Raw genomic sequence first — 17,123 nt, 5'->3', positions numbered from 1 at the left:
AGATAAAACATTCATCAGCAACATTGAAAAAGATGTTACACATCAAGAGTAAGGTATGAGCACAGAGAAAATGTCATCTTTGACACTGCACTGGTAATGCAATTAAAAATATTAAAGTTAAAATGTAAATAAATATAAAAGGAACAAGCCAGAAAAACATTAACACTAAACTTGCAAAAACAGGGCCTATATAACATTTTAAATGAAATTAACAATCCTAATAAAATAAAATTTGTATGTCACAATAGTACTTAAGAATATTTTGATGAGGTATTCCATATGGAAGATGATACAGAAATAAAAGAATATATGGAGTACATATACAATTGCCGTAAAATACAGGAAATATGGAGGAATTGAGTGGAGTAGGCAGCACAGAAGCATTGGAAAACTCTGAGGATTAAATGGAGTTTAGAAGAGGTGAAGTACTGAGCAGTGTTTTGTTATTCAATATTAAATCGGGACTGAGAATCAAATGTTTGTTAATTTGCAGGGCTTACAAAGATTACGTTTTGGCATTTGTTTGCTAATTGGAGAACATGGGACTGTGGCAGATAGCTGTTTCCCTTGCTCAGTACATGCTCAGAAAATGTGAACTCATAATTCTGCAACTCCTGCTGCATCCATTTTCAGCCACTGTAGTTGCTATGTGTCTGCCTGAGTATCACAACCAGGACAAATAATTTTGCATACCTCTCTGTTCGCTACTAATTGGATCTTATCTTGCAATTTAAAATACACTGGCTGGTTGGTTGGTTGGTTGAATGGAGATTAAGGGACTAAACATAAAGGTGATCGGACCTGAAATTACACTGAGCTGTTGTGTTCCTCATATAGTAGGAAATTCTATAATTGTAGGATTTCTGTGTTCTGGTTAAACTCTGTGATTTCTGTCCTAGGTGTGGGATTGCACACCACTTCCTGCAAACATTGGAGGCAGCAGGAGAGAGAGAGAGAGAGAGAGAGAGAGAGAGAGAGAGAGAGCATAGAGGAGGGGTATAATTTTCTATTTTTGTTTTCAGTGCAAGATGTGACCAGCCTGGATAGCCAAGGGCATTAAAGCACCCACTTCTAGGACAGGGGAGGAGTGCTGGCCCTGGATCAAATCTGCCTTGCATATTAATGATTGGGCCCAGTGTGCTGGCTAGCCAGGATGTGGTGTTTAGGTGGTTTTCCCCATCCATCTAGGAAAATGCTGGGCTCATTGCCACATCCCACCTCAGATACATGAGGTGCAAACACTTTATAAAATACTGTCACATTTGACCATGCGATTACAAGACCGTCTGATTACTACACAGGCAGTAGCTTTAAAATGATTTTGGGAATGACAACCCCACTGTAACAATATCTACATAAGAGTATGGTTGGTTCTCCATGAAACTGGAGAAGAATCATAACAGGCCTGACTCAACATTGGCTGGATAAAGGGCACCAGAAAGAAAAAGAATGCAAGACGTAGTCAGTCGGGATAAGGAGTATAGCCTTTGGTTGAGGCAGTACATTTCATTGTGTGTAATTCTGCTTTGAAATGTTCTTTGGACATGGAAACAGATAAGAGATGGTGCACCATTGAGTGGAAAGTTACGTGTTTGTGAGTTACGAGGTGTTGGGAGTGAGAAGGTGTTTCTGTGTCTGTATTTGTAGTTTTCTATAGATTTTGAACAATATGTTTGTGTAGTGATGTCAATAGTTAGACTGAGAAAGTTTATGGATTTGTTGCCAATCTCTGTCGTGAACTGATTGTCTTCTTGTTGACTGTTTAAGTTATGAAAAAATGTGTTGAGCTGTCTTGTAGTTCCTGTCCACATACACAGAACATCATCTGTATATCTGAACCAGTGTGTGGTATTTGCACTGAAAGATTTTTTATTCAAAGAAATGTTGTTCAAATTAATGATGAATAGTTCAAGAAAGTATGGACTTAGAGAAGACCTCTTGGGTAAGCCATTTAACTATTTACACAGAGTCCCTTGGAACTGGGAATAGTAGTGCAGAAGCATGCCTAAGTGGCCAGTTTTATATGTAGTATCTCTACAAGCTAATTTTTGGTACTCTTGTTATGTATTAATTTTACTTTGCAGGAACTGCTAATTTAAATTGTTGTATCAATACAATTTTTCCAAGTGCAGCATTAATGTTTTTCTGGTTTGTCCCCTTTATACTTATTTATAGTTTAACTTTTACATTTCTTATTGCATTATGACTCAACTGTCAAAGATGATATTTTATCTGTGCTCATACCTCTTTCTTGATGTGTAAAATCTTTTTCAATGTTGTTCATGATTATTATACTTTCTGTGGTGATGGCAGACAGTTAAAATCTGATGCTGACCTTGCAAGCTGAGAAATGGTTAGAAAAATAAATTGGTACTGTAGACCAAACACAATATTGACCTTTTCATTTATAATTATAAAGTTGTACTACAAGAAGTGACAGATGAATGAGTTAACATACCTACTTTTCTGAAATTATAATCAGAAAATTGCCAATCACGTAAGGAAAAAAAATCTGTGCAGATGATTAAAATGACTCAAAAAAATGATGTGGTGACGTAATGTAAGGTGCAGCAGCTATAACTTGAGCAAAAGTTTCTGTAAAATGATGGAAAGAATCTTAGTTAATAGCAATTCATATGGTGCAGAGTATTTGATTGGTGTCATGCTATTTTTTGTATCTGAGTGGATTGTCAATTATGGTTCTGATGCAGAGTAAACAATGAAAGTGAACAAGTGCAGGGTTCTTGGTTATTTGAAGGAGTGTTCAAGCAATAATTCAAAGCTCTTGGATTTGAGTCCCCAATAAATAGTAGGCACTCTTACCATACAGAACATGCATTTGACTTCTTTCAGACAAAAAAAAAGGGCTAGTGAGATGGCACAGTGCTTAACACAAAGAAACCATATTCATGAGAACCTCGATTTCTATAGCTATGTGGCTTTTCTAATTTATTTTAACTTTGGAATCTGTAAATGCCTTCAAACTATGAGTGAGAGTGAAACTTCATGGCAGGTTTAAAAAAAAGTGTCAGACCAGCACTCAAACACAGAATTCTGCCATCCAGGCCTAGTAAGGTCACTCGGTAAGAGCACTTCCTGCTAAAGGCACAGTTCTGAGTCTGAGTCCAGGTCTGGTACACATTTCAGTCTCTCAGAAAATTTCCAAGCAGTGAATACTCCACTATCAAGTGAAAGATTTATTCTACTAATAGTGTGATTGCTTCTTGATCACATCCATTGCCAATTTTTTTCCTTGATCTCTCTCAAATTTGCAGAGCTTGGTATGTAGTACAGCTAAAAGAGGTAAGAGACATTATATTGTGCATACAGTGATTCAAAATACTGTCTGCCAACTTCACCAACACATGAAGCCTATAGTAGCAGAAAGAAAAAAGACAAAACTTGAAAGAAATAAGAGTCCACAATCCATAGTATTTCATACTATTTTGAAGATCCCAAGAAAAATAAGATGAAAGTAGTGGAAAACCATTAGTAATATTCTGTTTATGATTTTATGTTGCTCAGCAGGTATTTAACAGAAGTAGTGTCAGGATTTCGCTATGTAGCAGTATCTCAACCACATGAGGGATAGATTTACAAGTCTTTTGGTAATATACCCAAAAGTGTTGAGGAATATGGTTCTATTTACATTTCCATCACTCCCTCAAGTCTTATTATTGGCAATAAAAATATTATATTTACGTTTCAGTTATCATGGTGCAAGCATAATTACAGTACATTTGTTTTTAGTCAAGTCCCGTGTTATTTTGTCCTTCATGTCATAGTCTCGGAGGCAGTGTCTATTCTACTTGGAATGGTGCTGCATGCAAGTCTTCAGATTTGGTCACTTACACATAGAAAGTAGCAGCCTCAGTCGACAGTCACTCATTCACTGTTGGTGAGGGTTTTTCTCTGCAATAGGCAATTTTAGCTTTCTAAATTTTTATCTTTGGATGTTACAATTTACAAAGAACTTTTGTAGGCAAGATTATATTTGAATAATCAGCGTTACATGACTGGTTGATTTGTTATATAATTCATGCTTCAACTTTTAGAGGCTTTAGTTTACTGTAGCCTACTACTGATGCTATATGATAATTTTCAATTTTTGTAAATTATTTGTGTTGCAGTAGACACATAAGAGGATACATTTACAGCAACTTTTATCTTATATTACACTGAAATGCATTATATTGATCTGCTGGTATTTACCTTTCGCTTGTCTCTTTGAACGGCGTACTTTAAGGGGCTCAAATCCAGGTTCATCATTCATATCTGTAAAAAAAAGGCGAAAATACCATACAATATACAATCCTGTATTTAGTAACAGTTATAAGTTAAATAACATTTATGCACATACAGATATTACATCTAGATAACCACCACACATTTTAACTTAAGCTCACAGTGAGTATTCCAACTTGTATCAAATTTAAAATAAAGTAGGGTGAAGGCAGTCTTCAACATGAGGTAGGTTTGATCTTGACAATTATTTACTAAGTATTCTTCACTAGACATGGTGTGATGGAACATTCTGAATGAGGAGGCACTGGATTAGAATGTAGAAGGAGAGGGGTTCACGTTTCAATCTACTTAAACTGTTTTTAGTTCTAGAAGAAACTTGGCATTCTTAACATTAACTAATGATTACCAGAGACGAAAGAGACTATAAATGACAGAAAAGATTTTAGCATTGAGAATCAAATTCCCAGCATTCAGATTTGCAATCCAGTATCCACTGAGGCACCTAGCGGCACACATAGCATACTCTCTATTGCCACTGAGCTTGCTGCTGAGCTTTACCTCTCCATCTAACTGATGAACCGATGTTGACAGTGTCCCAGGCTTTCATTCCATGAGAGACTGCAGGCAGGACCTTGGTGCAAAATCAGGTGATCATGAACTTTATGCTATGACCCTTGCCAACAAAATAGTTCCTTACATCATCTAGATGCAAACTCGCAACCTCTTTGTTAAAAACCTCAGTACAACTGTGACCTCGGTTACGCAGGTGGGTCGTCCCTCTCAAAGTCAGCAAAAAACCCATTTTCTACTGCCACAGCCTATTTTGTAGATTTTGCAGCAGGTGGTGGTCCAGTGGCTGCCACATCTGGGGAATGAGGTGGAGGTTCCAACAACCCATACTCCAATTGACTCAGTATTTCAGTTCAAAAAGTACCTTTATGGATTGGTACATTGTTCTGATGGAGATGGTTTTTCGCCTTTCGCATTGCACACCTCGTATCAGTCATTTTTTCATCCATTTTGCCGCAGTGACTTGTGTAGCACTGATCAGTTATTGTTTTGCCCTTTACGAGGTAATCGACAATATGATTCCCCTTTGTATCTAAGAAAAGACCGGTAGGTACAGTGCCACTAGCTTTTTGTTTCTGGCATAAGAATTTTCTCCACAGCCACGGACTCTAACGCACGCCTGTGCAGTGATGTTCGACCTGGAGGTAGACAGTTGGAATCCTGGTGGTGCAATAAATGTTTATCGTCACTATTTGACCAGCAAGGGCAGGAGAGGTGGTGGCAAGCAGTTCTCAGTCGTCAGCGTTTGTGCCAATGTGCTGGATTAAATTCCAAACTTCTCCCCAGTGTCTCACGAAGTGAGGATACGGATCACTGTGTGTGATCCGTCAGGACTGTGCTATATGCTGGGACCTGATTTCATCTCATTCTTCTCTCATCGTCATACAACACATGACATCACACCACACTGGGTGATTTTGTGAAATGGAGACAAATTGGAGGACATTATCCATAAGGAGATACGTGGTGAGTAATGTCATATGGCACAAAAGTCAGAAATGCATTCCAGGTGAGGTACACCTACTTGAAAGTGAAGATAAAAGATCATGGGCAGTAAAAGTTTCAATGGTTGAAAGCACAAGTGAGAGCACACCATCCAAGCGGGAATGTTCTGCCAGTACTGGTGTTTTACCTCGCACTCGAGAAGTCAGTGAGCCAGCGCACCATCATGTAATAGCCACTTTACCCTCTGTACCACCAAAGGCATGTCTTCTAGCAAGAGAGGCAGGGTCACTCGCAGGAGGTGCAGATCTGCCTCGCCTGTTAGGTGTTGTGGATGGATGATTGGTCCCACGAAACAGTCGCCAATACTCACCGCCCACACACTGAGGCTCAACCTATGTTGATATTTCGCTGCCACCCACTGGTGGGTGTAATGAAGGTTGACAGTACCCCCTCTCGTAAAGGTAGCCTCATCTGTGGATAGGTCCGATGACAGAAATTCCAGCCCCACAGTGGTTTGTCTGACGAACCGGCCACAAAGCCGTCGTCTCAGAGACATGTCTATAGATAATACTGTAATTATGGACAACGATCTTCTATTTTCACCTGCAATTGGGTGTAACTCCCTTGTAACGCCTTTCCAGGTATATGCTTACATAATCTTCTTTGTTCTTATCCTCCCAGAGATTGTTTCAGGCAGTTTGTTCTCATTTAGCAAAATCATCCTGTGTACACACACATGTTACAGTCACACACACACAATAGATACACTGAAGACACAACTCTCGTGCAGAATGACAAAAGGGAAGAAGAAAACCCTGTCCAGTTAGGTGGCTCAGTAGCCCCTCGGATTCTCCCAGGCAACAATGCCGTACGTCTGTCTTTTTTCTACAGAGTCAAGTAGTGGACCCACAAGTTACCCTAACAACAAAATAAAGCAGAAAATGAATTATATTCTTTTTAAAACGGTCCAAATATTTCTATGAAATTCATTAGGAAATTTGTTTCCACGTCTGATTTAGGTCAACACAGTAAAAATGCAGCACTTATTTGACACAAAGCTCTCTTGGACTTAATTACCAGTATAAAATGTCTCGTAATCCTGCTTCTAATACACCTATGGCGTCAGGTAATCCACAAGTCTTTTATTCGTGATAATGTATGGAAGTTATCCACTGACGGAGACAATAGTCATGGGATACCTTCTAATATCATGTCGGACTTCCAATAGTCATGGGATACCTTCTAATATCGTGTCGGACTTCCTTTTGTCTGCCGTAGTGCAGCAACTCGAAGTGGCACGGAATCAACAAGTCATTGCAAGTCCTCTCAGAAATATTGAGCTATGCTGCCTCTATACTTGTCCATACTTGTGAAGTGTTGCAAGAGCAAGATTTTGTGCTCGAACTGACCTCTAGATTATGTCCCATAAATATTCGATGGGACTCGTGTCAGGTGATCTGGGTGGCCAATTGGGCAAACTGCCCACAATGTTCTTCAAACCAGTCGTGAACAGTTGTGGCTCAGTGACATAGCGCGTTGTCTTCCATAAATATTCCATCGATGTTTGGGAACACGAAGCTCACGAATGGCTGCAGTTGGTCTCCAAATAGCCGAACATAACAGCTTCCCGTTAACGATCGCTTCAGTTGGACCAGAGGATACAATCTATTCCACGTAAAGGTAACCACGCCAGTATTGAGCCATTACCAACTTGTACAGTGCCTTATTGACAACTTGGGTCCATGGCTTCATGGGGTCTGTGCCACACTCGAACCCTACCATCAACTCTTATCAATTGAAATCAGGTCTCATCTACCCAGGCCACGGTTTTCCAGTCGTCTAGGGTCCAACCGATATGGCCACGAGCCAGGAGAGGCGCTGCAGGCGATGTCGTCTGCTGCCGTAGCCCGTTACGCTAAATTTCGTCGCACTGTCCTAACGGATACGTTCGTCGTACGTCCCACATTGATTTGTACGGTTATTTGACACCGTGGTGCTTGTCTGTTAGCACTGACAACCCTACGCCAACTCCGTAGCTCTCGGACGTTAAGTGAGGGACGTCGGCCACTACTTTGTCCGCGGTGACAGCTAATGCCTGAAATTTGGTATTCTCAGCACACTCTTGACATTGTGGATCTTGAAATATTGAATTTCCTAACGATTTTCGAAATAGAATGTCCTATGCGTCCAGCTCCAACTAGCATCCTGTATTCAAAGTCTGTTAATTGCCGTCGTTCTGCCACAATCACGTTGGAAACCTTTTTACACGAATCACCTGAGCTCCGCGAATGAACTGCGCTTTTATACCTTGTGTACACGATACTACCACCAACTGTATATGTGAATATCGCTATCCCGTTACTTTTGTAACCCCAGTGTAATTAAACCTTCGATTCGTGAGCCAGTGTAGACGGCTGGGTGCCAAACGTTATAGGAATGGTGTTCTGGCAGTGGATCTGCAGCATTTGCGTTGCTAGTATGTTAGTGTCATGACCTGCTGTTAGGCGCCAGTACTGGTACGGCGACGTAGGGTTGAAACACAGGCATCTGCGTGCATTACAGTTACAGACAGTCAACATGGGTGTGTACAGGTGAGCAGGGCTTTACTCGTAAATCTGTTTTATCAAAACAATAGCAATAATTCTGCTGCTCTTCGCGAATATCGATGTATTAAGGGAATATGGAGACGTCCTTTCTCCGCACTGGGGTTTTTGAATTGCCCTTGGGAGAGGCCGATGATCAACTACGTCACAAATTATTTAAGAAGCTAGTATTGCCATGGCTGAGAATACTGGGCGAGATGTGTGTTTTCCAAGGAGTGCATGAGATGTTTCACGACAGCTGAACATTCCACAGTCCACTGTTCAAAAAGTGTTGCTAACAATTGTCAAATAATGTCTCTAGTGCTGTTCCAGGCTGTCAGGCGCGCAGATTATCGTCACAATGAGCAACGTTTGTAGCCTGGAACGTAAACATGGCACACAATTAACAAATGTTACCCTCTCATGTGAAAATTAAAATGTGTTTCTTGCAATGGTTATTCATTAATTCTCTTCCTCATGTCCTTAAAAATGTTTACACAAAGCTTAATTGTCCTACGGTCACTAGTTTTTCATGGGTGTCTCTCAACAGCGAAAGTTTAATGATAATCACCCTGTACAATACCGTATTGCGCACTTCCTTGATGTTTCCACGTATGGTCGCAATTCTGGATTACCTTTACGTGGATCATTTTCACGAGATGCACGCCCATGTTTGAATTCAGCCACCTGTTTCATAAATGTTGAAGATGAAGAATGAGACTGCTTATGAAACCACAGCAATTTTGAGTGGATATCTATTGTCGATAATCCACTTAAAATCTAGTCTTTACGATAGCACTCAATACTATTTTAAGGGAACCGCTAACAATACGACCATTTAGAAAAGTTGTATAAAGAAAATTATTTCGGAGAAGGGAATAAGAATCATACAGCATTGTTGGCTAGGAGACCTCGAGAGTGTATGTTAAGTATACCTGTTGAGTGTAGGTGACTGTAATGGATGTATTGTACGTGAGGATAAAACCCATGCCGGCACACAGCCTGTTCCTCTTGAATAGCAGCACCGAGGAGGCCTTCTAGCTAAACGTCCAAATCCGATGGGCGGTTCTCAAGGTGTCACATGCCTCCTCTCCAAGAGGATCTGTGAAGAGGTTTAGAAATTAATCGAGGTAACTGGCGCAAAGTTGGGTGGTTTACTGATCAGGAACTTAACGCCACAACCTTTTCTCTGCTTGTCAGACAAATAATGAGGGTAAAAACGTGAGGATTTCAAACAGCTCCCGGTGGAACGCCACTGCACAGGCGACATCGGTTACAGAAGCCTGTTTCGCAGATGAAGTTGACACTTGACTTACATTATTCTGTAACAAATACCAACCCACCAAAATCAGAATTTCAACTCTGTCAACGTTATATCTGAGACTGTCGGGAAACTTTCACTTCGCTTGGTATATATACTGTAGATATGCATGTACAGGCAATCAAGCAGTGTTGCAAAAGTTCATATTCTATTTCCACTAGCTATTCGAAAAATTCGCTTGTACGGATCCCAGAGACTTGGGGCCAATCCACCATTCACGATTTGTGTTTCGAGGCATACAATACGTGCCTGTTAATTAACGCCGTTGGCTACATAATAATAGAATACCGTGTCTACCATTTGCCTCGTGGAATAATAGGAATTTATTTTACCGTTTACGTTTTTCGCGCTAGGCGGAATCCATTATGTTGTTCTGATGCCAGCCCAACCTGAAAACAATACGTACAGAATGACTCATGTAAAATACTGTTGTAAGTACAAACAAGCCTGTTGGAAGAACAGCCGCAACTGAGGATTATAGCAGAGGCTGAAAATACCGGTTCAGTTGTAAATTACTTTATTTTCGAACGATCTGTTTCGGACTGTTGTAAGCCCATCCTCAGGTGTCGTAGCTGTGCTGTGGTCCCTGTTCTGCGCTCATAGGCAGCACACCGCGCCTGGTACACGCGGTGCTTGGGGACCACAGCACAGCTACGACACCTGAGGATGGTCTTACAACAGTGTCCGAAACCGGTCGTGTGAAAATAAAGTAATTAACAACTGAAGCGGCATTTCAAAATGGTTCAAATGGCTCTGAGCACTGTGGGACTTAACATTTGAGGTCATCAGTCCCCTAGAACTTAGAACTATTTAAACCTAACTAACCTAAGGATATCACACACATCCGTTCCCGAGGCAGGATTCGAACCTGCGACCGTTGCAGTCGCGTGGTTCCGGACTGAAGCGCCTAGAACCGCTCTGCCACTGCGGCCGGCGGAACGGTATTTTCAACCTCTGCTACAGTTGTAACTGCTGTATCCGACAACAACAGCATCACAGTCAGAGGACTAAGAACAAAGAAAACCACAACGAACAACAAATAATCAACAGGAATAGTCTACACAGCCAAGTACTGACCGTTTTCAACACAAAGAAAATTGCCTATCTCTCAAGAAGTATTTGTTTTCGGACATATGTTTAGAGGTCTTTTCTATGTGTTACTATTTTAATTAAGTGTACTATCGAATCATATGAAGAAATTCACTGATTCCCTTCCAAGTTTTTCGTTTAATATTTTATCTTCATATTATTGTAATGTGAATATATATTCAGTTCTAACAGACCCATTTTATGCCCTTTATTTAGTCGGCAGAGTACTTTGACAGTTTGCTTTAGGTATACGGAGAACATTGAAGCCTGCATACACAAACACACAAACACACACACACACACACACACACACACACACACACACACAGAGAGAGAGAGAGAGAGAGAGAGAGAGAGAGACAGACAGACAGAGACAGAGAGTGAAACGTCCCCTTCGGAAAATTATAAATTACTGTGTTGGTAAACTTCTTACGTTATTTGATTTTCAAATAGCTGAGCAAAACTGAGCGTACTCAGACATTTCTCTCTTTACTTATTCTGATCATCACTAAACTGACACACAATATTTTTAGCGCAACGCTATCTGACTTTCAATAATCCCTACAAAAGAATGGCCCTATGTAAGTAGGTTGTTTAGGTTTTTATGTTGGTAACGTCACGTAGTGCTCTGTATGAAAATCACTGACTGTGCTGTGTGCAATCTGTGGCTAGTTGGCATTGTTGGAATATTCGCTACTGTAGTGTTGGGCAGTTGGATGTGAACAGCACGTAGCGTTACGCAGTTGGAGGTGAGCCGCCAGCAGTGGTGGATGTGGGAAGAGAGATGGCAGGATTTTGAGAGCGGACGATCTGGACGTGTGTCCATCAGAAAGAGTAAATTTGTAATACTGGATATCATGCCTGATGACTTTTGAACATTATTAAGGTAAATACATTGTTTGTTCTCTATCAAAATCTTTTATTTGCTAACTATGCCTGTCGGTAGTTAGTGCCTTCAGTAGTTAGAATCTTTCATTTAGCTGGCAGTATTGGCGCTCGCTGTATTGCAGTAGTTGGAGTAACGAAGATTTTTGTGAGGTAAGTGATTCATGAAAGGTATAGGTTATTGTTGGTCAGGGCCATTCTTTTGTAGGGATTATTAAAAATCAGATTGCGTTGCGCTAAAAATATTGTGTGTCAGTTTAGTGATGATCAGAATAAGTAAAGAGAGAAGGGACTGAGTACGTTCAGTTTTGCTCAGCTGTTTGAAAATCAAATGACGTAAGAGGTTTACCAACACAGTAATTTATAATTTTCCAAAGGGGACGTTTCAAGAGGGAGAGAGAGAGAGAGAGAGAGCCAAAATCATCAATAATCACATATATACACAATACAATCACCCATTTTCTAAAGTAGTGCAAGATGTCACTAAATAAAGGGCATCGAATAGATCTGTTTGAATAACTGCATATACATTCATATAAAATATATGAAGATAAAATATTAAACGAAGAAACTGAAAGTGAATCAGTGAATTTTTTAGATGCTTCGACAGTGCATTTAAATAAAAATAGTAACACAGGGAAAATAGCACCATTGTAAATAAGCAAATTATGATCCAGATTATTAAGATAAATACCCCCTGTACAAAAGTATGTTTTACTCTGTGGAAGACGTATATCATTATTTCTATTGACTACATCTGAAAACATCTTTGTATCTGTCTGTTTATGTAAGTTTGTTACTTTCGATGTGTATTGTGCGCAGATAATTATATATGATGTTTAATATGTGTGAGCATTTGCACAAATGGAACACAAGAAAACTGTAAGTACAAGTTCTTCCAAATGTCAACACTAACTGTATATGAAGATGGATAGTAAACTAGAAATTGTGCTTTTTCTTATAAAATGCAGTAAGGGCAACCGAACAATGCAGAACTTGACACATCAGAAACACTACGAAAAAGTGGTATGGTATACAGACAACAACGCACTTTAAAACGTGAATCATTTCTCGAAAGGCGTCGGGTAAAATATAAATAAATGAAAATCGCGACCGGTAGCAGAAAAGTTGTCTATGAATAATCGCATTGTTTTCATATTCGCAGGCCTCCACGAATCATTAGAAATAATGGATCAAATAAAAAAAAAAATAAATAAAAAAATCCAAGCTCTGGACTGTAAAATGTTCAGTTCTATGCACTACCTCCAGCTGGTTACTAGCAATTGTCGCTGATAACAGCAGCAACAATAAAAAGAAATAAATCTTGAGCTTGAAGCCCTTTTGTCCGTGTTTGCTTTAGCAATACATATGTTTTTGGATGGGGTCCGCCTATAGCAAAACAGAATTTTGTTTTTTATCCCAAACATGTTTCACTGCAGTTGCAGCATCATCAGTGGGCTTTTATTTTATGGCTCTTAAACGTAAAGAATGTTCTTTACTGTTTGTAAACATGTAAATATTAGTTTTTCAAATAGTATCTACAGATTTTTAAGGATACATAAAATTATGTATTCGTACCTTTTTACCACATTGTGTGGTTTTCCTGATGTATTATATTTTTATAGTGTGTTTTTATTTTCACAGTTTGTCATGTACAACTTATTCCAGAAATTTTAAGGTTTTATACTTGTATTCATACTGTTTTATTATTATCATGGAGCTGCCCTTGTCTGACACACACAACTTTCCACATAGAATTAATTAATTTCAGGTATGGCCATAAGAGTTTCCAAATAGTAATTTTTGCTTAAATAATTTGTCTACATTAAGTTGTATATGGTTCCAGATGACAAACTGTGGAAGAAAACAGGCACTACAAAAACATAATACATCAGGAAAACAACACTATGTGGTAAAAAGGCATGACTGTATAATTTTATGTGTTCTTCAAAAATCAATGATTACGATTTTTAAAACTAATATTTACATGTGTACAAATAGTAACGAACATTCTTTATGTGTAAGGGCCGTAAAATAAAAGCCCACTGATGATGCTGCAACTGCAGTGAAACATGTTTGGGATAAAAAACAAAATTGTGTTTTGCTAAAGGCGGACCCCATCCAAAAACATATGTATAGTAAAAGAAATACAGTTCAAAATCAGTAGGGGAAGGGTCACAAAAAAGCATCACTCTCAAATTTGCACAGAAACGAATGAAATTTATTGTCATGAATTAATCCTAACCAAGTCCGTCACTTGGAGCCAGCAGCACCTACAACTAGCTAATGGCTCCACGCTCTGTTCTGGTGCCTCTTGCCGAGCGAGTGCTCAGCACACTACAATCACATTCGAGGGGACGACGGTAACATTTATCGTCCGGCCATCCAGATTTCGCTTTTTCGTGATTTGTCTGAATCGCTTCAGGCAAATGCCGGGACAGTTACTTCGAAAGGTCACGGCCGATTTACTTCAAAAGTGTTCAAATGTGTGTGAAATCTTATGGGATGAAACTGCTAAGGTCATCAGTCCCTAAGCTTACACACTACTTAACCTAAATTATCCTAATGACAAACACAGACACCCATGCCCGAGGGAGGACGCGAACCTCCGCCGGGACCAGCCGCACAGTCCATGACTGCAGCGCGCAAGACCGCTCGGCTAATCCAGCGCGGCTGCGATTTACTTCCTCATCGTTGAATCATTCCGAGCTTGTCCTCGGTCCCTAACGACCTTTCTTTCTGAGGACACTTTTTATCGAACAAGTTCAGGTTCACTGATCCGCTACACTCGCCGATGAAAACACGAAATTCCCAAGTACAACTCGACCGCCGCGCTCGGGAACGCACTTTCGAATGGTCTGCAAGCTTTCCGTACCGGAGAAATAGCTTCGTTGGTCGTGAAGGATCACTAGCTCCAGATTTCTGAAATGATACCCACTTGAAAATACAAACTGTGCCTACGACTTGCCACCAAACCCCACGAGGGGCTGCCGGCTGATCGCTCGATTTTGCGAGCTCCAAACCGCACCGCGAAACTTTTCAACATATAGGCCAGTCAGCCAGTCACACTCGGGAGCAAAATGTATGCATTCTTATTAACCATTCCCTGCTCCTGCTTACTCAGTGCTTCCTTAAGACGCTGCCTCCTGGCAGAACTTGAAGAACTTTGTTTGCAACTGATGTCGGAAACACTAGCAGTTATGGGGAAATTACAGCCCCTGTAAGCCAAACATGTAGGCTATGGCCGCAGCCCATTTGGGAAGATTAGGAAAAGATCGTCTCATCTGCTCCAGGCTGAAGAAAAAACTCATCCCCGCAAAGTTGGATTCTGGCCCAGGCGACTACAGTATTAAACATGGCAAGCACAGATGGGCGACTAGCAAAAGACATGTTGCGATATGTATAAGGGAGTCAAATGAAAACGATACAGATGGCAAAAAGTAAGTAAACTGTTTATTACTTGAAAAGTAATCGCCGTTAAGTGTTAATATATTTATACGACTGCGAGACCAGCGGTTGCGGTTGCGGTTGCCAACGGAACCGTGATCGTACCCAGGCGTGAACCTCTTCGTCCGAAGCAAATCGGCGGTCACGAACGTATTTCTTCAGGGTTTCAAAAATATGGAAATTGAGAGAGATCGGGACTGTATGGAGGATGTGTTAATGCTTCCCAGAGCGACTTCTGAAATGTATCCGAAACAACCGGGCGGGCAATTTGCTGGCAGGTTGTTGTTCCGCTCTGAAGCCCTTACACGTCTTCCATAGAATCCCTATCTCTCCCCGTGAGATTTCCATCCTTTTGAAACCCTGAAGAAAGACGTTCGTTGCCGTCGATTTGCTTCGGACGAAGAGGTTCACGCCTTGGTCGTGATCACGGTTCCGCAGGCAACCCCAATTTACCATGAAAACATCGACCATCTCGTCTCACAGTCGGATAAATGTATTAACAGTCATGGTAATTACTTTTGAAATAATAAACAGTTTACTTACTTTTTTGCCATCTGTCTCGTTTACATTTGACTGACCCTTATAGTAACTATTTCCGTGACAAACTACCTTTGGCTTTTCTAAGAAAGTAATACGGAAGGAAAGAACACTAAAACGACAAATCTCTTCCAACAATCTACATAATCCTTGCCAAGTTTGTCCACACATTTCACGTATCGGAAAGTCGATTTATATTCGTCCATCATAATAAGCAGTGCAAGAGCCCGGAGTTACCAGCCAGCGGAATAGAAAGCGACAGCTTCTCTTCCGCTAACTGCGGAAGCTGAATGACCCCAGACACATAGAAAAGTGACAGAAAATATTAGTAATGCTACAAATCGGATGAGACCTCTGAATTCACCCACATCATCTTTTCCTTTTTTTCTGTGAGGATAAACTGATAGTGTTGCCATTGTGCGACAACGTATGATTGCAGTGCATCTCATGAATATTGGAGACCTTAATCCCAACAAAACACTGAATGAAAATCAACGCACAGTTTGATGACAATCATTACTACCTTAAGTATATACTAGAAAATGTGTATGACAAATTTTTGCTTTGGTCCAACAGACAATTAACTTTGATATGTTTACGTACCTTCTTGTTGCGTGGGCTGGAAATGGTTGTTGAGGTGGTATAATGACGTGGAAATGCTGCAGTCCACAAATTCACGTGCTTGACAAGTACGACTCTGCTGATTGAACCTCGTGCCGGGACCACACATAAACTTGTTATCAGTGATCCTGTGTGAAACATAAAAAGTCTTCTCAGCGCAACGGTACATTTTATCGGCAAAAATGATGCAACACAAAGTTTCCTGGCACCAGAAATTTTAATGTGCACCACACTGTATACGAAATAGTGTATTGTTGTAATGATTAGAGAACACAATATTTCCACAAGTTAATGTGGACTGAAGTCGAGTGATATTGTACTGTAACACCATAATTAATTCTGAAAATATTTTGCACTGATTAATTCTGTTTAATGTCAAGTATGTATTTTTTTACTATGTAATGTCTTTGACCTATTGTAATGAAGTGGAAAGTTGTGTAAAATGTTTTCCCTTTATTATATAAGTTCTTTGTATTACCTGAAGGAAAATGTTCTATAATTAAGTGGCTTTTGTGTTGACATGTTAATGTATTTAAATATTAAGATTTTTTAAAAGATGTCTGTTTACAACTATGTAGAAGCTGGTTCATACCTAGGGACTTGCATTGTATAAAATGAAAAGCAATAGTACTTCCCATTTGTAAAGGAAGTGAGTTGGGGCGCGCCATAATGTGGTTGGCGCGGACTAAAAGGTGTATGTAGCGCTCAGTCTGGGCGCCAAGTGAGAGAACACAGTCAGTCGGCAGCTAGCTACTGGATAGTTTTGGTCTGAGCAGCAAAAGAGTGAGCTGTGAATGTGCCGGGTGAGGCTTCCAGTACCTGGATGTAATATGGAAAGGCCTCAGATGTGTGAACGACTATTAAATGGTGCTCTATTAATG

At 40.2% G+C, this 17,123-nt stretch overlaps 1 protein-coding gene across 1 annotated transcript in view; it reads right to left on the bottom strand.

The window, feature by feature from the left end:
• LOC126249509 (uncharacterized) overlaps positions 1 to 17,123 on the bottom strand; it is a 465,406-nt gene that overhangs the window by 6,720 nt on the left and 441,563 nt on the right. The window contains exons 9-10 of the mRNA XM_049951160.1: positions 16,225 to 16,370; positions 4,213 to 4,275 (exon numbers count right to left, since the gene is read on the bottom strand). Coding sequence (XP_049807117.1) covers positions 4,213 to 4,275; positions 16,225 to 16,370 — 209 coding nt within the window. The remainder of the gene's footprint in view (positions 1 to 4,212; positions 4,276 to 16,224; positions 16,371 to 17,123) is intronic.

The sequence above is a fragment of the Schistocerca nitens genome, chromosome 3 (assembly GCF_023898315.1).
Source record: "Schistocerca nitens isolate TAMUIC-IGC-003100 chromosome 3, iqSchNite1.1, whole genome shotgun sequence".
Taxonomy (NCBI): Eukaryota; Metazoa; Arthropoda; class Insecta; order Orthoptera; family Acrididae; genus Schistocerca; species Schistocerca nitens.
The sequence above is the reverse complement of the archived record's forward strand: the minus strand, read 5'-3'. Positions and strand labels throughout refer to the sequence as shown.